The 23,513-nt window shown below is 47.9% G+C and overlaps 1 protein-coding gene across 7 annotated transcripts in view; it reads right to left on the bottom strand.

Moving 5' to 3' along the window:
* Positions 1–23,513, bottom strand: part of RALGAPB (Ral GTPase activating protein non-catalytic subunit beta) — a 55,915-nt gene that overhangs the window by 28,656 nt on the left and 3,746 nt on the right. For 6 of the 7 annotated variants that reach the window (XM_078875697.1, XM_078875696.1, XM_078875695.1 and 3 more), the window contains exons 3-13: positions 23,180–23,385; positions 22,552–22,718; positions 20,424–20,610; positions 19,329–19,460; positions 18,249–18,427; positions 14,566–14,732; positions 13,826–14,138; positions 10,023–10,049; positions 3,998–4,328; positions 3,082–3,252; positions 2,066–2,180 (exon numbers count right to left, since the gene is read on the bottom strand). In XM_078875697.1, coding sequence (XP_078731823.1) covers positions 2,066–2,180; positions 3,082–3,252; positions 3,998–4,328; positions 10,023–10,049; positions 13,826–14,138; positions 14,566–14,732; positions 18,249–18,427; positions 19,329–19,460; positions 20,424–20,610; positions 22,552–22,718; positions 23,180–23,385 — 1,995 coding nt within the window. The remainder of the gene's footprint in view (positions 1–2,065; positions 2,181–3,081; positions 3,253–3,997; positions 4,329–10,022; positions 10,050–13,825; positions 14,139–14,565; positions 14,733–18,248; positions 18,428–19,328; positions 19,461–20,423; positions 20,611–22,551; positions 22,719–23,179; positions 23,386–23,513) is intronic. The other variant, XM_078875698.1, reaches the window with a different exon arrangement.

Below are 23,513 nucleotides of genomic sequence, written 5' to 3' on the forward strand. Positions count from 1 at the left end.
GCAAAGTCAACAGCCGACCTCCAAGGCATCTTGTATTTTTTTTAGTCAAGAAAGCCGGACTGCCATGTTTTGAAACAAAAGCAATAGCTTCAAGCACACTAAAACCCTCTGCTTGGTTTAGATATTTGGATGACACATTGGTGGTCTGGCCACACGACAAAGATACACTTAACAAATTTCTCAATCATCTAAACTCGGAAAACCCATCCATCCCAGTTCACCATGGAAGTGGAAGCTGCCAGAACTCTACAATTTCTGGATATTCTGCTCAGGCGCGGTTGAAAAGCTAAATTAACACACAGCATTTACTGAAAAAAAACCACACACTGACGCCTATCTGAATGCAGTCACACCATCATCCCGCACAGAAATCCTCTCTCATCAAGACGCTTATACATCAGGCTAAGAAAGTGTCAGATGGTGACAGTCTGAGAAGTGAAATTCAACATGTTCAAGAAGCGCTGCAATTGAACGGTTACAATGATGCACAAATCAACAGGGCATTGAATGCCAAAATCAAATCAAATAACACGAGCATTGACCAAGTAATTTAAACTATTAAAATACCGTACATTGCGGAAGTAACTGATAAACTAGCCAGATGTTTGGAAAAACAAAACATCTGAATCAGATTTGGCATGCTACATAAAATACAGAAATTAATATCTGGTACAAAAGATGTATTACCGAAGCTATCAACAGAAGGTGGGTACCAGATTAATTGCACTTGTGGCAAATGCTATGGTGTGCAAACAGGACGAATGATCAGCACGAGACTAAAAGAACACCAAATGAATATTAAATACTCCCAAATACAACTATCGGCAGTGGCAGAACATGCGTGCCAACAAGGACACTCAATTGATTTTGATAATGTTGAAGTTCTGTGCAAAACTAGTGACGACTGACCAAGGCTAATTAGAGAATCTATGAGAAGTAAAAATAATTTTAACCCTTCGGATAGCTAGACTAAGTGCTGCTTGGAAGTGAACCATCAAACAATACATTGTTTAAATGCGTGCCAATATAGGTCACCATACTTCAATAGGGATTACTGTTGAAGCTATATTAGTACACACAATCGACAGGAGGTGCATGCGGAGGTACTTGCATAATGCACATGAAAAATGTATGTTGATTACCATATGAATAACCCAAACGGCAATGGATACCCATAATTATTTATATGCATTAATTAATCCCCCCCCACTTCGCGCAAGAAGGGCACACAAGTGACGTAATCACATCTCACCCACTATTTAAGGAACGAAACAAGACGATTTCTCCACAAATCTGTCTGTTGCCTGATGATGCCGGTTGTAATTACTGGCGAAACATCATACTCAGATTGTAAATGTTGTGGCTTTGGCCTCAAACACACCGGTGTGCTGTACTAGTAACGAATTGCCATGTTCTGTTTATGTGACAACCCTTACTAATTGGCTGCGTCGGGTGGTGGTGGGTTTAACGACACATTTATATCTTTACGCTATCTAACCCAAAGAAACCTATATCATGGATGCCATGTCTCCTTTGCACGAGGATCCCACTATTCCGCGCCTAATAACTTTTGCATTTGCAAGTCCCTACCCTCCTACATGTAAATGTGTACATGTCAGACCTACAATAAGCACAGTTGGCTACGTACGGTACGAAAGAAGTGAAACATACATACATGTTGAGGTACAGCCTTGTTGTCAATCTACTGCAGGATGATGGCCTACCGGCACCGTGCGGGTCATGGAGGTTGCCTGACCACACTTAACCAAGCTTGCCAGTGTGGGTTGGTGAAAGCGGGGAACATAAGACACTGAAGCATAATACATTGCAAAGGATTCCACTGCATTGCCCTCTGCAGGAAATGTAGCTCCGCAGCAGCCTACGACACCTGTGTAATCATGCGTGGTGGTCACCCATTCAAGCTCCCCGTGAACCGGGCGCATCCCAGGTGGCTTGGTCACGGGCCCTACCATCGTAAGAGTGTTTATTCGCACCCCCCCCTCATCATCTGCCGTGTTCCCTGCCAATGCCACTACAATGGCCTCTGCTGGTGTGGGTGGGCCACCTCGGTTCGCAGGGTCCCAAAGTGCAGTGGCAGCGGCAGCATGGAGAGCAGCAGCTGGATGGCGGCGTGCCGCAGGTCGGTGGTGTTCACAAACGGCTTGAACTTCTGCAGATCCCTGGGAGAATCACGTGGACACTCAGCCCCGGCAGCAAACGGAATGCGAAAGCTGCATCGGCTTGGCTCCGTAAATTTAAAATTTTGCGAGAGGAAATACCTTGACAACTCTGTACGACTCTGAAAGGTTTACAAGCAAGGGGGCTGTTAACATCATTTATTGCAAGTGATTTGCTGTACAGGTTCGTGTTTCGAGCCCAGAGGCTGCCCTGGTTAATAATGCAAGTGTATGAACATCCAGTGTGCTTAACAGTGGATCCCGTAATGTTATTCAACAAAGTGCTGGTGTCGTGGTCTGAATTTGCCAAATATCTAAAAATCGAATTACTTAATTGGATAAAACCACTTGAGAAGAATAACCCCCCCCCCCCCCCTCATCTGTGAAGGATAGGACCTTTGCGATAACCTTGGACTATAAGAATGGCGCGAATACCAAACGCACCAACTTATTATTAAATCTGCACCTCCAATGTAGTGATTACTACGTGTACACAATTACAACAACAATATACAGTGCTCTCGTCAATCCACTCGTGGATGATCAGAGGTGGCGTTTACGTCACCGAAGACGAGTTCGATGGGGCGCCGCGGTGGTGAGATGTTAGCTCCCTTGCCTGGTATGCAGGAGGTCGTGGGTTCGATTCTGACCATGACACCTGTATATATGGAGTTTGCATGTTCTCCCTGTGGTCGCGTGGATTTTTCTCCAGGTCTTTTCCCTCCACATTTAGAGTATTTGGCTGCTATAAATTTCCACACGATCAGCCAATTGGTTGAGCTATCATTTGTGGCCAGGTTGCTTCTGAAAAAGAGTTCTAATAGCTCAGTCGGCATATCCTCATATATATATGTCCCACGCCATGAGATGTGGGAGAAAAGGGTGGTCAGGGTGGTGACCCTACCTGTCGGGTAGGATGATCTCGAGGGCGGAGATGAAGTAGGGCACGAGCACGTGGATGCCCTGCAGGTCGGAGCAGAGCAGCGTGGGAGAGTTGAGCAGGATACTGGCGAGGACTGGGCGGCACACGGCGCGCTCCTGGATCTGCAGGCCTTGTATCAGCACCATGTAGAACCTGCGGCGGGCACGGCACCAACGCAAACGGAGCGACGTGTTTCAATGGTTCAATAGAATAAGAACGCTGGCCTGGACATACTTGCTAGCAGGGATGACGGCCGGTGGTAAAGTCTGGCGTCGGAGTGGTAGTGGATTGATTGTGGCTGATGACATGATCAGTAGAGCTAAATGGTACTTTCAAGGGCCAGAAACCCATCGGATTACGTCCTGTACCAAATAAATATGGAAGAATTATCAAGAGCTAAATGTTATTCCCGATCCTGATTCTGGGAGCAAGCGGTCATCATTTTATAAACTCACTCGGATCTGGAAGAACGCTGGCGAATGGTGGAACAACACGAATGTTCGGGATAAACACCTGATTAGAGACCCACACATTGCGCCTCCTGGCTTTGACATTCCTCAAACACACTGGTGGTGTAACCGTGAACCGCATCAACACATCAAAAAGGCTGAAGTGCAAAGATGATCCACCAGTGCGATTGCAACCCCAACTATAGACCATATAGTACACCACTGTAGTCATCACTCCTACAATGGATTATCTCCCGAAGCACTCTCGTGTCTAGCGGACGACGACACTGGGATCTAGCTCCTGAACGAATTGCCATACGCGCGCCAATTAACAATGGAGGCTGCGAGGGGCGGGCAGCGTGAGCGTTCGCAGTACGATCGGGTTCAGCCTCCACGTTCCACCTCGGCCCGCGGAGTGATTAGTGGCGGCGGCGGCGCAGTGCCCTCACCTGGCCAGGTAGACGGGCAGGATCTCCTCGCCCGTCTTCTTACTGCAGAAGATTCTGCAGAGCGTCCCGCACGCCTCCGCGCGCCCCGTGTCGTAGCCCTCGGGGAGATCGGCCGAGTCGAGGGACAGCAATGGAGCGGAACCGGGGCCACCTCCGCCGCCCGCGCCGCCGGGGCCGCCGAGGCCGCCGGGACCGCCGGGACCGCCAAGGCCGGACAGGTCGCCCGCCGTCGGCTGAAAGGCCTTGCTGCGGCGGACGTCCTGAGCAGAGGACGCCGCGGACGAGGGAACCCCGGCGCCGGGGCCAGAGGCGCTGCCTTGCGTTGATAGACCTGCGTGCCGAGGAGGGTCAGGGGCGGTGGGGTTGAGGGTTAGAGTTAGGGCTAGCGGTGGTGGGGTTTGAGGGGTTAGGGTGAGTGTTGTTGAGGGTTAGAGTTAGGGCTAGCGGTGGTGGGGTTTGAGGGGTTAGGGTGAGTGTTGTTGAGGGTTAGAGTTAGGGCTAGCGGTGGTGTGGTGGGGTTTGAGGGGTTAGGGTGAGTGTTGTTGAGGGTTAGAGTTAGGGCTAGTGGTGGTGGGGTTTGAGGGGTTAGGGTGAGTGTTGTTGAGGGTTAGAGTTAGGGCTAGCGGTGGTGGGATTTGAGGGGTTAGGGTGAGTGTTGTTGAGGGTTAGAGTTAGGGCTAGCGGTGGTGGGGTTTGAGGGGTTAGGGTGAGTGTGGTTGAGGGTTAGAGTTAGGACTAGCGGTGGTGGGGTTTGAGGGGTTAGGGTGAGTGTTGTTGAGGGTTAGAGTTAGGACTAGCGGTGGTGGGGTTTGAGGGGTTAGGGTGAGTGTTGTTGAGGGTTAGAGTTAGGGCTAGCGGTGGTGGGGTTTGAGGGGTTAAGGTGAGTGTTGTTGAGGGTTAGAGTTAGGGCTAGCGGTGGTGGGGTTTGAGGGGTTAGGGTGAGTGTTGTTGAGGGTTAGAGTTAGGGCTAGCGGTGGTGGGGTTTGAGGGGTTAGGGTGAGTGTTGTTGAGGGTTAGAGTTAGGGCTAGCGGTGGTGGGGTTTGAGGGGTTAGGGTGAGTGTTGTTGAGGGTTAGAGTTAGGGCTAGCGGTGGTGGGGTTTGAGGGGTTAGGGTGAGTGTTGTTGAGGGTTAGAGTTAGGGCTAGCGGTGGTGGGGTTTGAGGGGTTAGGGTGAGTGTTGTTGAGGGTTAGAGTTAGGGCTAGCGGTGGTGGGGTTTGAGGGGTTAGGGTGAGTGTTGTTGAGGGTTAGAGTTAGGGCTAGCGGTGGTGGGGTTTGAGGGGTTAGGGTGAGTGTTGTTGAGGGTTAGAGTTAGGGCTAGCGGTGGTGGGGTTTGAGGGGTTAGGGTGAGTGTTGTTGAGGGTTAGAGTTAGGGCTAGCGGTGGTGGGGTTTGAGGGGTTAGGGTGAGTGGAATTGAGGGTTAGAGTTAGGGCTAGCTGTGGTGGGGTTTGAGGGGTTAGGGTGAGTGGGGTTGAGGGTTCGAGGTGGTGGGGTTGGGAAGGGTTTGGTTTATGGGCAGCAGTATTGATAAGATACAGAGGGGTTGTGGTTGGGGAAAGGGGATGTGTTAATTTTGTGGGGATCTAAGTAAGTGCTCGTGTTGATAGAAAAGAGTGTTGATATTAAGGTTGGGCTTAGTGTTCAGATTAAAACAATGGTTAACGTTTAAAATTGACGTGTGATGCACATATGTGAGTTTTATAACAAGCAATGAGGTTTGTTTTAGGGTGGAGGTACATTTTAAAGTTATGCGTGACATTATCATCAGGTTAGTATTTTTTTCGTAGTATTTGTCAGTTTTAAGTCCTATCAGGGTCGGTCATCAAAAGGCATTGCAAGGGGGGAAGTTAGAAGGGCCCAAGGTGTGGCCAGGGGGAACAGGTCACATGGCACACAAAGCCACTGTAAAGCAGGCAAGGCCACGTTTACAATGGTTATAATAAAAGCTTGCAAGCGCATGGAATGCACGGCGCTGATTAGTCGGCGACAGCGGCAGCGGCAGCCATGATGTTCTTTCCGAGAAAGTAAATAAACGATCCCGTAAACAACGCAGATACGCGGGGCACGGGGGGGGTGACGGAAGAAGAACAGCGACGGAGCGGCGGGACAAACGCACAGGAGCGAGACGACGCGCTCGGGCACCGCACGGGAAACCAGGGGCTCTGGGAGGACAGCAACGACCACAAAGCGCATCCCCTCCCCCCACCGCCTGCCCAGAGCCTCACGGGCTGCCAAGACACACACAACCTCTAGACCACACCTAGGTACGCGGCTCACCACTGCTACCGCATTTGACTTTGGCAATGTTGTAATAATAATGCTGCTGCCCTTTGTTTATCCGGGAAAGCCTCGCTTAGGCTGCAGACTTATTTTACATGTGAGTCCTACATTGAGATTATTGGCACAATCTCGATATTATGAACTGCACACCTCGAGAAACTTTACATGGACTGACATTTGGATGTGTGACTTGTGCAAGCTTTCGCGGTTGTACTGTACAGCTCTCCGGAGATGTTTTTTGGGCTCCACCGTGTGCTGTTCAACACGATGTTCGACGTTTTGCTCGACGTCCTAGGAGCTTCTTCAGGAACTGAACACATCGAAGAGCTATACGCACATATGCTTGGGCCATACGCAAGTAAAGTTGTTGTTTTTATCATGTCTGTAAAAAACGTAACTTTTTTTTTCTCAGCGAAAACACTGCAAGCGTGTGTTTCATTGCCAGAGGAATGATTTAGCCTTAATCCATTGCTTAAGCGGGACCCAACGGTGGCAGTGACTCAAAAGGGTACTGTGATGAAAAGAAACAAACTGGAATAATAACCAGAGCGACCGTCTCATCCTGCCAAGGTTCAGGGCACAAACAGCAGCAGCAGCAAAGGCAGCCGCACAGAGGCACACACCACAATGGACACCAACCTAGAGTTTTCATGGCAAAAGAACAAAAATACGGTAAATCAAGCATGACTCGCAGAGCTCATGAGTTTGTTGTGGGATGTTATTTAAATATGATTTTTGACTAGCCAACAGTTTAAAGCGTCAACAGTTAAGGATCATTCTTTTAAAACAAACTGTTGAACACACACTCAACATAATTATGCCAAAAAAAACCACGCAACTAATATAATAGCAGTGCACCAGATAGGCGCACACATGCGAGAGAAACACAGGCATGAACACAATCCAGAGACGGCGCAGGAGATGTATAGAGGCTGATAACATCAACCACTGCTTGAGTTTCCTATGAGCACACAGCTGGAGAGCCGGTCAAACTTGCGGTGCTTTAACCTAAACCCTCCTAAAGCACACTCCTCACTCACAACGACGGGAAAGCACTCATCACACCATGAGGTTTGCAATCTGAGTAAGCAAACATCGTCTAGCCCAACGACATGGTCAATGCGATGTTGAGGGGACACCACGAATGTGGAGGGGGGCAGCCAGGGAAAGTGTGTGTGGGGGGGCTGTAGCATCATGCAGTAGAGCCCAAGTGTTAAGCTCACACACCGCTAGAACATGGGCACCTCGCACCGGCCACCGCTCCGCATGGTGGCACCACGGAGCAGTTGTGGGCATGGAGGTGAGTTGTGGGCATGGAGGCGGAGACAAATCGGGTATGCGTGGTTTTAGTGCAGTAAAGTATGAATTATTTTTGAAGGACGATATAAACCCAAAACAACAAAGACCTCGGCTGCCCGACATTATTTTTAAACATCACTGAAAATAATAGACTTTAAAATCATGGTGGGGCGCTCCTGTGCAATTTAATAAAACAGTAATGTAGCAATGTCACTCGGGCACTATAACAAGGCATCTGATCATGATTTTAGTCTCTTTCATCTTGAAGGAAGCTTCAAACTCATATCAGATAGCCTGGAACAGACATCCAAAGCAAGTATCTTCAAGACAAATCACTGTTTGTTGGATTGTATCTTCCGGAAAGAGCTTAATGAGAGCCTGGTCTGGCACGTGGAAACGCACGTCCACGCCCAAACGCAGCCTGACCTCATTCACATTCACCGCAGCTCTGACCTCACATATCCAGCTGCCAAACACTTTGCGAGCTCAGGAATCAAGACTACGGTGGCTCGTGTGGCTTTTCCGATTCCCAATGAACCATCACAAAGTAACGCTAAAACAAACGAGTCTTTATTCGTAGGATTAACTTTAACCGGACACTGCACCGCAACATTGTCGAAGAGCAGGAAGTTAATTGGTTACTAAAAGGAGAGCGTTTATGCCAGCGGCTCTTAACACATGAAGGAGCAGCATGGGTCGTTTTCCGCAACAAGTCCCCGTGCGATAACCACGTGTAGAGTGTGTCCCATTGGACAGAGAGCACCAAACAACGAGTGTCCAAGAACCCGGAGCAGAAGATAACAACACAGAGGGGATGGCACATTTTTCAGAAGTCAATGTCGCAACAACAACAAATCAGGGATTTGAGCAAAATTGTAAAAAAGTAAAGCAATAAAGCCGCGGGAAAAGCAAAGTAATCTAGCGGCTCGCCTGACAAACACGCACGCAAGCAAACTCGCGCACATAAAGGAATACAATGAACCTCACAAGAAAGCATCTTCTAAGGAGAAACAAATCACCCATATTAATTAACTGGGGCTCTCTAGCTCCATCAATCCTCCAGGAAAAAAAAAACTGAATTTGCTGGGTTACACAGTGCAGTAGATCAGATCAAAGTGAAATTCAATTTAGCAAATTCAGCTCACCCAAATTGCATGACCCAAATTCCCAACAAAGACTCTGCGATTTTCCAATAGCCAAAATCAGATATGGACAAAAATGATTGGCATTATTTCTTTCTTCAAAGAAATATTATCTGAATCTCAGCAATGTCGTTGTGCTATTCAAATGAGCTGTTTATTTGGGTTGTTAGAAGTACATGGGGGTACACCTTTCCATTGCTTCCAAACGTTCCAACGTGCGCAATTATAGACACAAGCGCGCACACACACCCACAGTGCACACGCACAAGCAAGCCGCCCCACACAGCGCCAGGCTGGGATGAGATGTAACAGTGCGATTGCAGCAATGGAACCCAGAAAGCAAGGATGTTAAATCCTCGGGGAATGGGACGATGAATACAGAACCCTCTCTGAGTCCAAAGCGGTTCATCGTCATGCCCGTACCATGTGTCCAACCAAACTGACCAAGCGAAACTGCTTGCGAATTATGGAGGATTTTCACACAACCCCAAGATGTCCGAGCTACATCTGAAATTGAGCCATGCCTGTAATTACGTCATGGGCGCACATCCAGCCAAAATGTTCCCCGAGTGAAATAAAGTACGTGAAAGTGCTTTTTGATAGACATTTGACATGTTGTAAATTACCATTTCGGCTATAATTTCAACCACCCCCATGAACGTATTAATTCACGAGCAGTCGACAAACACTGTAAGTGATTTTCACAGCCACTTAAGCATCTGTGCCAATAAGATGCATTTTTTTATTATACATCTGTACGTGAAAGTAAATTTCCATTTCAAGCAGAAAACAGAAGAATCTGCTGAGGATTTTTTACTCATTACCTACACGTATTATCCATGAACGTCATATCTACAGAATCGTGAAAGGAATGGTCGCATTACCTTTCCTGCAGCCGCCCGATAATAACCCAGTGCAGAATTGTTACATTTCACGGTGTGACGTAATGAGGGTGCTGAAGACCCCATGACCCCAGGTGCAAAAGTAGGTCAAATGAGTGTCAAGCGTCACGGTCGCAATCCCTTGCTCGCTCGGCAATGATTGTAAACGGGTTGTTTAATTCAACTCAATTGAATGAAGTGTGTGACGAGATTTTGAAAAACTTGCGACGTGCTCGCGGTTCAGTTTTGAGCGTTGGGCAACGGGTCGCGCCGATGTTCACTCGTGGCAAAAGGTGGCCCCCGCGAGTTTGCTCAGCCGGCCACTGCTTTGATTTCAGAGAGGGCCTGGAGAGGGTAGTTAAAGTGGCAAGCACTGCGAGGCAAGCTACGCCAAGGGGCGGCGGGACAGAAAAGGTCTACTTACAAGAAAGAAGGATTTGGATAAAAGATGCTGCAAGGCAATAGAAATCAAATGAAACGCAAATCATGAGTGTAAATCAATGGGACCACAAACAAACCGACTTCGAAAAATTCAGTGGCGCAAACACAAACACGGAACGAGACACTCGGGATGGCACTCCACAGCCACGGCAAGTCTGCGATGAAAAATTACACAGTAGGTCAAAGGTTGTCGAAAATATCATGCATATTATCATTTGCCATACAATTCAAGGGGAATCGTACAAAAGAATACAAGTTCATTATTTAAGTAAGCGAAATCTTACTTCAAATTTTAATGATGTGGTCTGTCCAATGAGATCTTCACATATCACTTATTGCTCAAAACATTCCTGCTATTTTTCCAAGGTCAGGCTTCATACAGCTCTAAACAAATAATAATAATAATAATAAAAGTCCCCAAAAAAATATGACGATAAAACCAATTACCAAAGACGTCTCGCATTATGAAGTGCTTGAACTTTTTGACAAGGCTAGGATTGGTTTTAATTATTCTGGGTTATGCCTGGTAGGCAAGTTAAGCATTGCACCCATTCCTGGTTTATGACCGTTGCTCCAGCCACATACATCACAGCCACGCTTGTCGCACAGGGCTGAAAATCCTATCGTTCATTCCCTTTGTCGTGAAACGATTGCAAACCGCTTTGTGCCGAGCATGTAAATTTTCCCACACGGCGCGATGCAATTTATTTTATTTTATTCAGGAGGTGCAGAACGCTCCATTTACAATTCACCAGCAGGCTGTGAATTGTAAAGCTCTGTGCATCTGTCCGTAACAAGTATTATATTAAATACACATTTTCTCTTGTAATGAGCCTCCTTAAAATCTGCTGTTGCGGAACACTTATTACACACACCTATAATGAGGCTGCTATTTCTTCAGATAATTGCGATGCTTATGGGAATGCGAGTGCTTACAACACACCAGTCGCAACCAGGAATGATTACTTCCATGGGAGCGGTGTTTTTTTTATATATAACTCAAGGACAGCAATAAACAGTGCATCAATGTTTTTGATTCACGTGTAAGGATCAAGAATCATGTGTCAGAGTTCATATTTTGCGAATTATATTATGTTGTGTATAAAGCGTTCCAGTCACCCTTACAGCCGCAATAGTCTGCTTATATTCATCACATTTAAAAAAAATACAAATTTAATTTTAGAATCGAATCCCTAGCCCGAATCGCACCAATATATCGAAAACGTAAGGGCAGCAAAAAACGTACACGCGTGCTGATTATCGTTCATATAAACGGCCACTCGATTAATCAGAAACTTTGTTGTGTGGATCAACGGAGTGGCTTCACCGTGGCGCTAGAGTCATCCGAGGTGCACGATGACCAGACAGGGGTATGTCGAACGCGTCGTGTGACCGGTACGCTCACAATAGCCGTTCCGCTTGGCCGGGTACACTTACAGTGAGAGGACGCCAACACCCAGCAGAGGACAGTGCAGATATGATCATCTGACACCATTTTTTGGAAGCAGTCAATATACTGACAGGAGCTTTAAGCAAACATTTTGTCCAAACTTACACTGCCCGGGCTGACCACTGTGTAAATATAAGTTAAGTGGATGTGGCAGGGGGGAGGCTCTGACAGTTGTTTTACAGGGGGCTGCCATGCCTCACCATCTAATACAGAGTCCTTCAACTGGTGGGACTGATCTGGCAGACGAATTCTCTTGTAATGGGCTGCAGAGAACTATGGCCCGCAGAACGCTATAAGCTCACCGAGACTTACGGAAATACACACTGGGCGATGTAAAATAGGCGAAAGGCCGAAATGAGAGAGCTGTGGGAAAACAATATGAAGCTTAGCGAGATGAGAGACCTGGAGACAAGAGGCAAAGACGTTATGACGTCACAACAATGCGTGATGTCACGTCTGTACAAACACGAAATAATAGCATTGTGTCGTCACGTGGCGTTTGACATCGTGCTTCTCGCCAACGCTCGCTAGTTTTAACATGTGGTCCGCTGGAACACACCGTTGAACAACCGCAATCTGCTTAGAACAAGAGCGGACGCCGTTGGTAAACTGCGCATTTGTGTTTGGGCAGCAGTATAACGAAACCACAAAGAGCCAACCGGAGGTTCCCTTGAGTGAGACCTCCTAGCTGGTTCTCGTACAACCCTGTGCCTCCGACCCCAATTCAAGCAAAAACCAAATTTTTTGCCGGTTCTTCACCTGAGGATGGCTGCTTGTGTTGTGGCCGAAACGTCGTGAGAATTGTATTCTGTTGTATTTTTATTATTTTATTATTTCCCTTCTACGCGACTTTACCGAAAGATCCAAGAATATGAATCCCTGCAGTCACGAAAGCTTTAAATCGAAATTGAGCCGACGAGTCGATTATATTGCAGGCGACTTCTCAGAAAAACCTGTACAAGCTGTTTGCTTAAAACCTTTGGGGATATCTACTGGCAGGAGTCACACATTACGGTCAACGCATTTCTCAATGTAAATGTTTTGTTTTAAAAGGGGATGTGTTACTTGTTTCAATTAAAGGTTGCTTGGTTTGATTAAGTGACCGAAACACACACTTAGCGTTATCATACACATCCATTCCACCACGCAGTGTTTCCGCTGCCAGCGCGTTACTATGGCGACGTTGTCTGTGCCACTCTCCATCGCAACTCGGCATTGCAAGCCATTTTGGAGTCCGACCAGAGAGAACGAAAGGCGATGGGTTGGACCGCGTCGCAGAATGGTGCATGCAACTTGCAGAGCCAGGCAAACTGGGGCACATTTTACAGGTGGGCACACGTACAAACGGGCCGTGCGTTTGTACAAGCGGGTACACAACTCTGCACTTGCTGGGGTTTACGCAGAATATGAATAGGCATGCACGTGTTTGTGCGTGAGCGTGCGTGCGTAAATCATAAGCTTGTCTTATACGTGCACGTTTAACTTGATATTTTAATCTAATATCGGTTTAATATTACGTCAATAGATGTTTTTGGGTTAGATCGCGTAAATATAAACGTGTCGTTAAACCCGCCAACACCCGACACGGCCAATTAGTAAGGTTTGTCACGTAAACAGAACGTGCCAATTCGTAACTAGTACAGCAAACAGGGTGTCTGGGAGAGTGTCTCATTATGAATATTGGTCACGAAAGCCTACGTGTTGAACCAAAATGTAACTTGTTTGTTACTTAATTTGTGCGCATTTTTCCACTAATATAGGTTGCGTATAATTATCGCAGGTTCTGGGTCAGTTCAATTCTGACGCTGCACAAACATACACAAGGAAACTCGGGCGTGCTGAATTGTTCCGTCCCTTTGGCCACATGCTCGGCAATTTAGACATGCAAATGATGCCTTCACGTATCAATTAAAGGCGATTCTTATGCTCATAATACATTCCAAAATCATTTATACCGAGTCAATAATGTTCTATTTGTCTGTGTTGTGTCAAACAGTTTCATGTGACGCATGCAGCCAGTCGAGGTGCTTCAACCATCACAATATTAATGGAATTGACCACTCAAACTAATCATAACTCAGAATCATGACAATTAATGATGGAACGGTGACCCCGAGTTATGGCAACTCACAAAATCATTACATCATTACATGCCTCCTACTAGGCTATTAAAGTAACAAAACTTGCATTCAGAACCTATCAGCATCTCGCTGAGCCTCACGACTCGTACCTCAGCAGGAGCGGGCGCGCTGGCCGTGCCGTGCCGTGCCGTGGTGGGCGAGGCGTTTGATTCGAGTACTCCGGTGCGCGGGCCCGGAGGCCCGGGGGGACCTTACCCGTCATGCTGCCGTCACGGCTGACGGCGCCGTCCAGCCGGCAGCTCACGAGCGCCGCGTCGAACAGCCACTGGCCGAACAGGTTGAGCACGGAGTTGACGCGCGGGCGGGTCGGCGCCGGCGGGGGCCTTGGCTCGCAGCTGAGCTGCACCAGCGAGGGCGCCGCCTGCTGCAGCATCGCCCCCTGGTCGCGCGGCGCGGGCACCAGCGACGGCGTCGAGGACGGGGCCGAGGACGCGGCCGATGAAGAGGACGACGCAAGCGAGGAGCGGCTGGCATGGGTGCCGCCCGGCACGCCCTGAGAGTGCGACCCCTTTGTGCGGAGAGAGCGGAGGGGGGCAGCGAGGGGGCGTCGAGAACGTGAACAATGGGTTGCGATCAGAGCTTATTTAAATCGATTGGTCTACCAATTGAGCTCTCAGATGTGTTTTTGGTTTATAACGATATTTTCACTCTACATGCTGTGAAATTGTGCTTTCAGAAGAGGTCTTGGGCAGTCCTTCACGAACCCACATTGACCAGCATGGCAAAGTATGCTAGAGAACCCCCTTAATCATTACGTGTGGGAAGACCCCCAATGAAGCAATGCACGACTAAGGACTGTAAATTATTGTCGTAAATGTACGGACACGTTCGGATGACAAGCCGACTGCAAGTCACCTGATCGGTATAACTGTCTACGTGCCAGTTAACCGAGCGGCGGGGGGGGGGGGGTCCGCCAGGCGTGCGTGCAGGCTCACAGCGGACGCTTTGCTCGTGGTCTTGCTGATGGTGACGGCGCGCGCCCTCTTGGTGTGCGGGGATGTGGTGGGCGCCCCGCCTCCGGCACCGCTCATCACCGGCATGCTCAGGCGGCTCGGGTTCACCGGCGTGGCAGGGGCGCTGTCCGAGCGCGCTCGCGAGATCCCTGGCGAAAGAGCGCCAGGCTTCGGCTTCAGACGTGGCGACATTACCACGTCCCGGGTGTTTAACCGTTATCCCGTTTCTACTGGCACACCTGTATCGAGCCGACGTGGGGAACGTCACGGTTACGGGTCGTTTTCTTCTCCTGGCTTATTTGCAGAGCAAAGCCTTGTAAGATATCTGAATCTGGCTTGCAGCCAAGAAGGGCCACGGTGTGGGGTTAAAAACCATTTGATTGTGGGACCTTGTGTGACTTCAGTGGGACAGCTTGGGTTCTGCGGTGGAAACACAACCCGGTGCCTCCTGAGCCTTGCCGGGCTTGCTCAGCACGGCTTTGGCGTGCATCGTCCGTGCAGTGTAAATGCGGGTGGACATAACGCATGCCGCGTGTAATGGGTCTCTTATGGGATTGGGGCCCTAAAGATATAAAAGCGATGCTTTTATATCTTTAGGACTAGTTATTCATTGCATCTCCACACTGCACAGAAACGTCAGGGACCACGCAGTCCTAATTTAGTACTGTATAGCAACCACCATAGCATTCATGACATAATTGTCTTGTTTTCGTAGTGTCGGTGGCAGATTTTTTTTTCACGTAAAAAATGCTTTTTATACATGTGAATAAAGTATAAAGCAACACTGACAATGTTAAAACTCACACTCATCAGCATTCCAGACGTTTCAGGCAATGGCCCAACTTCATTTCGACGATTACAGGAGTAGCACCACCTCTTATCGATGGTAATTGGTTCCACGGAACCGGTCGTTAAGGGATTTGGTCGTTAAGCAAGTATAGAAAATACACGTTAGATAGCATCGTAAGTTACCCTTTATCACCAAAAAATCGTGCTTTATAATATTTAAACATTGGATATTAATACATAAAGATACTAACACCATTGTAAACACATAACATTAAAAGAAACATGGTTAATCAATGTATTAATGAATATTTACTCTACCTACAACAAAATCACCTCGCATTTGTATTTCCTGGATCCAAATTTATAAAAGTCTCTCGTTTCCACAATCACTTCCCTACCTTTGTACACTCTGGTCGAAGCATCCGTCACTTTCATGTCTTTTAATTTGTCCTTTTGTTGAATAATGGTGGAAACAGTCGAATGGGAAAGGCCATATTCACTACTCAACAAACCTATTTTTACACTTTTTTCATGTTTATCATTTATTTCTTTCTTGATTAAAACACTAACGGTCTTCCTCACTTTCTTGTCTTGCTTCGCAAGCACTTTCGAAGCCATAATTATTGATCTAATTATTAAACTTTTAAGTCAAAATACACCAAGAACTCAAAAGAGAAGCTTCCACTTCAAAGCGCAGCAGACACTGAATGTAAACAATGCCCCAACGCTCATGAATGTATGTCGCTGATTGGCCGAGGCCTGGTTAGACCACATTAGCGCTTGCGGATTGGCGGAAATTGGCGGTCACGTGCTCATCGTAAGCCCGTCGTTAACAGGAAAATGGTCGGTAAGCGAACCGCTTTGGCCTCTATGGAGGCCCGTCGTTAAGCGATTAGTTGTTAACACGGGTGATCGTAAAGAGTTATACCACACACGACTATACACTATATTCTTAGGTTTATTCGGTAAAGTCACGTAGGTAAAACATTAAAAAAGTAAAATAAAATAAAAATCACGACGTTTCGGAGGCAACACAAGCTTCCGTCTTCAGGTGGTACCGTCACAGCCACGACAGCTGTATCAAGTAAATGAGAGATTTCAGGAGCTACCACTCCGTTTATATAATGGTTGGAGAAGGTGGACTATACACTACACTGCTATATACTACACTACTATACAAAGACAAAGATCCCCCATATAGCCTTAACAGACTGTTGGGGGGCAAGTGCTGTTAGCGAGCACCTATGAAGGCCGGAACGGTACACAAGGGGGTAGGTGGCCAGCACCACGTCCGACCTTTGTCTCCCCAGTGGCGATGTTTACACACCGCACCAGGCACTCATTTGAGGCTGAGTTTACCTAGGGAAGGCCCAGGACCGGTTAAAATAATCATCACTGGTGTTGGTGGCTGTGAGTGGGAATCGAACCCGGGTCGCTGGGTTTATAGCGCAGCGCGCTAACCACTACACCACTGCTTCCCACACGACTATACACTACACAGGACACATTGGACTCTATGGAGGCCTGTCGTTGAGCGATTAGTCGTTAACAGGGGTTCTACTGGATATACATGTTTTTTTTCTTTGAAGGCAGTGCAGTTGACGAGTGTGTCGAGTTTTCTTGCCAAGGTTGTGCTTGTCCACCACTTGCCAACGCAGCATGGTCTTCGCGGGAATAAGAGGTGGTGTGTGGTTTTTTTCTCTCAAGAAATGATTGCATTCGTGAATTAGCCCGGTATTGAGGAGACATGATACATCGTGTTGTGTACACCCTCCACACTTGACGCATTGTAAACCTGAACCATTTACAGCCTTCGCCGTTGGTCGCAGTGAATCTCACTGCCTGCTGTTCGGATGTAACGACGGACCAGGCGGACAATGAGAGCTTTGTTACAGGTGGCAGAGTTCAATTGAAACTTTGTCAGCGAAGGCCGTATGGAAAAGTCTTTGTGAGTAACATGCTGAACTGCAAAAACCCCATGTGTATACTGCACCACTTGATTTTTTTTACTTTTGCCCACTTCCTGTTGAAAGACGATGTGTTTCTGCACAGGAAATTACACGATTTTTTTTAAACGATACACGGCCCGCAAAGGGGCGGTTTTTCTCCATTACGCAGAATTTTCTTGTTCACCAGCGCCAGTCGATGTCGAGTGCAAAAAGTGAGCTCCGTTCCACCCAACAATGCCCATCTCAGATGCTTTCACGAGGCAATGATAGGGTGACAGAAATAACCATTGCTTTTCAAGCAGAGCAATGTTGCACAAGCCGCTCGTTCTCTCTCTCCCTATCTTTTACTCCGAGAGCAAAGCACACCGAGCTGGGTGAGGTGACAGTGTCTATGCGCATGCGTTTAATCCCTGCTCACAAAACCGACGCTCCTGCGGTTAGCGCAGAAACATTCTAAGGGAGCTGCCGAGGTGTGATGGGCAGGACGCTGGACTTGCAAACCAGAGGTCGCCGGTTCGAGGCCATCTTTCCGACGCGGCGTTTGAAACAACGTAGCAAGTTCATTAAAATCCCCACGCCCCCGTCTACCAAGCAGCATAAAATGGTTATGCCGCAGTTGGTTGCTCGGCAGTACGTGTGCTGTGGGGTAAAGTGTGGGTACTACACTTGCTACAATTTAACTATTTTGATTTTACCAGGTAAGGTCCACTGAGCTGTATAGCTCTTTTACGGAAGCGACCTGGCCACAAATGATTGCTCAACGAAGTGGCTCATCATGTGGAAATGTATAGCATCCCAAAGTATGCTTCTAAATGTGGAGGGAAAAACCGGAGAACCCAGAGAAAAATCCACACGACCACAGGGAGAACATGCAAACTCCAAATATACAGGTGTCAGGGGTCAGGATCGAACCCATGAACCTCTTACCGAGGAAGGCGTCAACGAGGGTTGAGACGCCACGCATGGCACGGAAAAAGATGACCGGGAGCTGGCGCAGACACTGGAACTGTGGCACGTCGTGCAGCACCCCGCCCACCTCTAGCAGCGTCTGCTGGAACCTCGGTGTCGACGCCACAACGCCAGGGTTGCTCAGCTCCACCGGGTTACTGTGGTGAACAAAGACAATGATCTCCCCCCCCCCCACTGCCGTCATAGCCTTAACCGGCTCGTGGGGCAAGCGCTGTTGATAACAACCTTTGAAGGTTCTTTCGGTAAAGTCACGTAGAAGGGAAATAATAAAATAAAAATAAAACAATAAAATAATTCTCACGACGTTTCGGCCACAACGCAAGCAGCCGTCCTCTGGTGAAGAACAGGTCTGTCGGAAAGACATTTCCCTTCTACGTGACTTTACCGAAAGAACCAAGAAGATGAATCCCTGCAGTCACGAAAGCTTTAAATCGAAATTTAACCTTTGAAGGCTGGCACGGCACACGAGGGGGGTGCTCAGGCCAGCACCACCACTTCTTGGCCCAGCGTGATCAAAAAGCCTTCTCAATTATTATTGGCTTTTTAGTGATCGGTTTACTAGGCTTTCAAGAGGGCAATTCCCCAGTCGCAACTTTACAATAAAATTGCAGTTATTTGGACGATTTTTTTCAAGAATGATCGTTCCAGACAGACGGATAGACATATAGAGAGATCTAATGCATGAATGCTTTTTAGTCTCATGGTGGCGAGATGTAAACTACCTCGTCCGGTATACAAAAGGTCGTGGGTTCGATCCCGACCCTGATGCCTGTATATTTGGAGTTCGCTAGTTCTCCCCGTGGTCGCGTGGATTTTTCCTCCGGGTCCTCCGGAGAAAAAATCTATATGTGTTTACAATATTTGGCTGCTATAAATGTCCACGTGATAAGCCAACTTCGTTGAGCTATCATTCATGGCCAAGCCATTTCTGAAAAAGAGCTATATACCTCGGTGGGCATTACCAGGTTAAATAAAAATAGTTCATAGTTTTAAGTCAATCACCACGATGTGGTGATTGCGTGCGTCGCTCAGCACTACCTGAGCATGTGGAGGAAACGGAACCAGGTCTGGGCCACACAGTCGTTCTCCATGTCCGGTGGGATGAGCCCGGCATCCTCCTCCGGCACTTTGAACAGCGGGAACACCGGGCCGTACATGAAGCGCAGGAGCCTGCGGCGCCAGCAAACGTCATCACGATTAGCACGGTTGGGTACGTAAAGCGCGAAAGAAATTCAACATACGTACGTACACGCACACGTGTGGCCAACACCAACGATCGGCAGGGACGTCGTCAATGATCGACAAACAGCCAGCACATTGCACATTTCACGAACACCATAGTTGAAGTAATGTACTCACATTGCAGCGATCAGTTGACCCTACCGTTAGATATTAGAAGTGTTCCAGACAGTATGAAAATCATTTGTAAGATGAGAAACATATAAATTTAAATTCTTCTCTTTAATTGTATACTTAAATATATGTAATGGTTGTTATAGCGATTAGTCAGAGAAATATCTAAATCTGGGCTCTCTGATCTTTATTGTGCCTTCAATGAACATGAGAAGCCAACAGGACTGAATTGTTTCAGCTCGCAAAGCAATAATCTTTACGGCTGGAGATTCAATGCACATTGGCCGATCACCACATCACTTACACGCACTGAGCGGACATGCACAACCCAGCTTGAACCCGCAAAAGCCATCTTTGCCACAGTGTCGTGATGTTTTCTTCTTCGCCTGATATGTAAGAGATCGGGGGTTTTATCCCGACCCTGACGCCTGTATATTTGAAGTTTGAATGCTCTCCCCGTGGTCACGTGGAAATTGTCTCCGGGTCCTCTGGTTTTTCCCTCCACATTTAGAAACATGCGTTTAAGTATTTGGCTGCTATAAATATCTACTTGATAAGCCACTTTGCTGAGCTATAATTTGTGGCCAGGTCGCTTCTGAAACATGAGCTAATAGATCAGTGGGCTTTACCTGGTAAAAACATTTTTTGTGATTAGCTTACCTTTCGTATACTTTGCACTCCTATCGTGTTTTTGTATGGTTGGTCATTGTAACAAAGACCTTGATAGCTCATCGGATTCCTCCGGTACAAGTCAACATTCTGATTGTTTGTCGCTTGCACCTTGAGGTGAGGGCCGACACGACTCGGCTCCACTGGTCCACCACCGCCGTGTGGTGGCGCCAGCAGGCCACCATCTCGCGTGCCGTGCGCCAAAACGGGGGCGTCGGGAAACAGCGCGCACACGCCAGCATCCACGCCTCGAACAACACGGCGATCAGCTTGTCAGCCAGCTGCTCCGCCAGCCCACCTGCAGTGCAGAGACATCGCCGCCGAGGCTTGCAATGGCCAGGCCACGCTCCCCAGGGCAGATACAACAAGTCTGACCTGCCAACTACATTTGTCGGGACAGGTTTCCCTCGCTTTACGCGGTAGTAGATGCGTTCCAACAGAAGGGCGCACAACGCGAAACCGCACGGGACAGCAGCCTGCCCGAGTAGCGCACGAGGTACAAACACGCAATTTGGTCCCACGTCCAACCGTATAGCCGCATGAGTGAATTCAAACAGCATATAGAGAATTTCGGGTAGAAATATGTTAGCCGCATATACAGCGCGAAATCGCACAAACTAAACCCGCATGAAGTAAGGGAAACCTATACTAAAAAGGTATTGATTTTTCATTAATTTCATCCCGAATGTTTTACCTGCGATATGTCACGAGATCAAGCATCCATCCTGATTTCTCGCAAAGCAGAATGAACCACAGAAGGAAATATCACAGCTATTTCTCAAGTCCCTCAAAGTCATCTCTGCTCAATACGGTAGTGGGAGCAGCACTTTCCCACCAGTTATATCACTTTGAGTAAGGTTTGTTACGTAAAAATCCAATCAATATTTATAATTATTCGAGCTGGAATTTAGCCAAAGTGCAGAACTAAATGTAGTGTGGTGGGTCTTTTTTGTGCATTCATTGATGACTGGGCCGAGACCAACAACTTCACTAGACTTAGAGAACCCAACATGATCACTAACGAATACTTGGACTCAAATCGAGGCTCTCTGCGATGCCAGTTCAACAATCTGAACTCAGAGCCATTCGTCAACCTCCGATGAGCACGGATGGATACATACGGTGCGAAAGAAGTTCAACATTAAAGCCAATAATTTCCATTCGCACGTGTACAAATTTTCTGGGCCACAGTCCAGCCATCAATTAAAAAAAGAAAACACCAAAATACCAATTGTGTTTGTGCGTATCTTAACAAATAAACTGTTCTGAGTGTAATTAACTTCGATTTACACAGGTCAGATCATAGATCTTTCACGAAACTAAATAGCCTCTATTATAGATAAGCAATAAAATACGCATTCCAGTGTTGTCCTCTGCTAGGTAGTGTCTCCGTTGCCTTTGCGGAGGTTCCATGTGATGGATTACGGATGCTGGGAGCGGAACCGTTGTGCACGTGTGCACATACTTGCCCTGCTACGTGCCAAAAAACGATGCATCCACAAACACACAGAGCGCGTCCTGTCGATGCTTACCCAAGGTGTACGTCCCATGCGGTCCGACACAAATGTGAATCTCCATCGACGAGCAATCTTTAAAATCGTGGTAACGTAGATCATTCTTGCTCGCTAGTGACATCACTCGAATGGCAATGCAGTGACGGCACTTCAGCGCGCAATGAAGGTATCCCTTTTACAAGTTTAAAGTAATTTTTTCTCATTGATGAAGAGTCAAACTCATGTCAGACAGCTCAAAGCAAACACACCGAGGTATAGTATGCGTGTGTGGAACAAGAGCGAGTTGTTGTTTGTGTAGCCCCTTCCTTTAAGCTCTCTCCATCCTTCACAGTGGCTGTGTGGCTCAGAGGTCAGAGCCAAGATCTCGGATTCAAATCCAGGCACCTATCTCTGATTAAATGGGGTTCTCAAGCATAGTCAGTTGATGCTCTCGGTCTGATCACTAATGACTACAACAAAACAAAAACATTTGGTTCTGCACTGAAATTTCGTTCAATTCCAGCTTGGAGACTTACAAATAAAAGTTTGACTGTCATGCCCAAAAATACTGCCGTCAGTGGCAGAGCCGATAGGAAGGTGCTGACCACGGCTATGTGCTTGAGAGTTCACTACAAACCATCTCAGAGGTAGCTCTGCGACTTATTTTTCCAAAGGTCATTCTCTAACACAAAGGGCTGCCATGGTCTCCGAGAGCGACGCCGATGGCAAAGCGAGCACTCGGGTACCAATGTGCGTCGGAGCGGCGAGCAGTGTGTCGTTGATGTGCAGCAGGAAGAGCAGCAGCTCCTCCCACGTCTCGCGCTCCATGGTCGTGGCGTCGCGCGCCAGCCTCTGCACGGCGTGCAGCACCCCACGGCACAGCTCCGCCTGCTTCTGCGTGCTGCCGTCGCTCCTGCGGAGAGTGAACGTCATCGTCAGCACCATGGTGTGCCGCTGAACGCCACGCTCGTATTTCCATCACAGTAAATTCACTCAGGGAAGTCTTGCTCCGAGGGATGTAAGTTTACAAGCTCGCACGGGGCGTATAATTTTATTTGTGGTGATTTATTACATGCCTTTCCCCCCACTTGTACCCTCCCCTTCCCCTCTCTTTCCTTTAATGTTAGTTATCTTCTCCCTTACCTTCCCCCCCCATATAAACTTTCACTTGTCTGCTTAAGGCTCCCCAACTGGGTGGGGCAGTGAGCCCAATCCGCCCATCTTCACCAAACCCTGCCGCGTCGATCTCAGGCTATTGCTTGCAGGATTCATGCATGCCCCGCTTCTTGTTCTACGATTGGTACGATGTAGCGGGCTCGCGTTGAGTCGAAAATAAAATCGGTTAGAAACGTCATCCTCGTCAGTCCAGGGCACCTGGGCACAAAGAGGTTGTAGAGGTGCTTGAAGATGTTGCGCGAGTAGGCGTTGGGTTCGCGGCGCACAGGCGTCGGGAGGTTGGGCAGCCGCGGCTCGGCCAGCGCCCGCAGCCACTCGGTGTAGACGTCGACGCACAAGCGCACCGCGTCCCCATCCAGCGCCAGCGACAAGCCGAAGCACAGAACCTCCATCGTCCATTTCACCTGCGGCAGGCACGCACAGTGGCGACCCTTTACGCGTGCGTTACCGACCAGTAAGACATACGACCCTTTACTTCCACCAGCGATTCAATGAATTGTAAAAATTGTGGGTCAGAAATTGATTCGACTGT

This window comes from Lampetra fluviatilis, chromosome 42 (assembly GCF_964198595.1).
Source record: "Lampetra fluviatilis chromosome 42, kcLamFluv1.1, whole genome shotgun sequence".
Classification (NCBI taxonomy): domain Eukaryota; kingdom Metazoa; phylum Chordata; class Hyperoartia; order Petromyzontiformes; family Petromyzontidae; genus Lampetra; species Lampetra fluviatilis.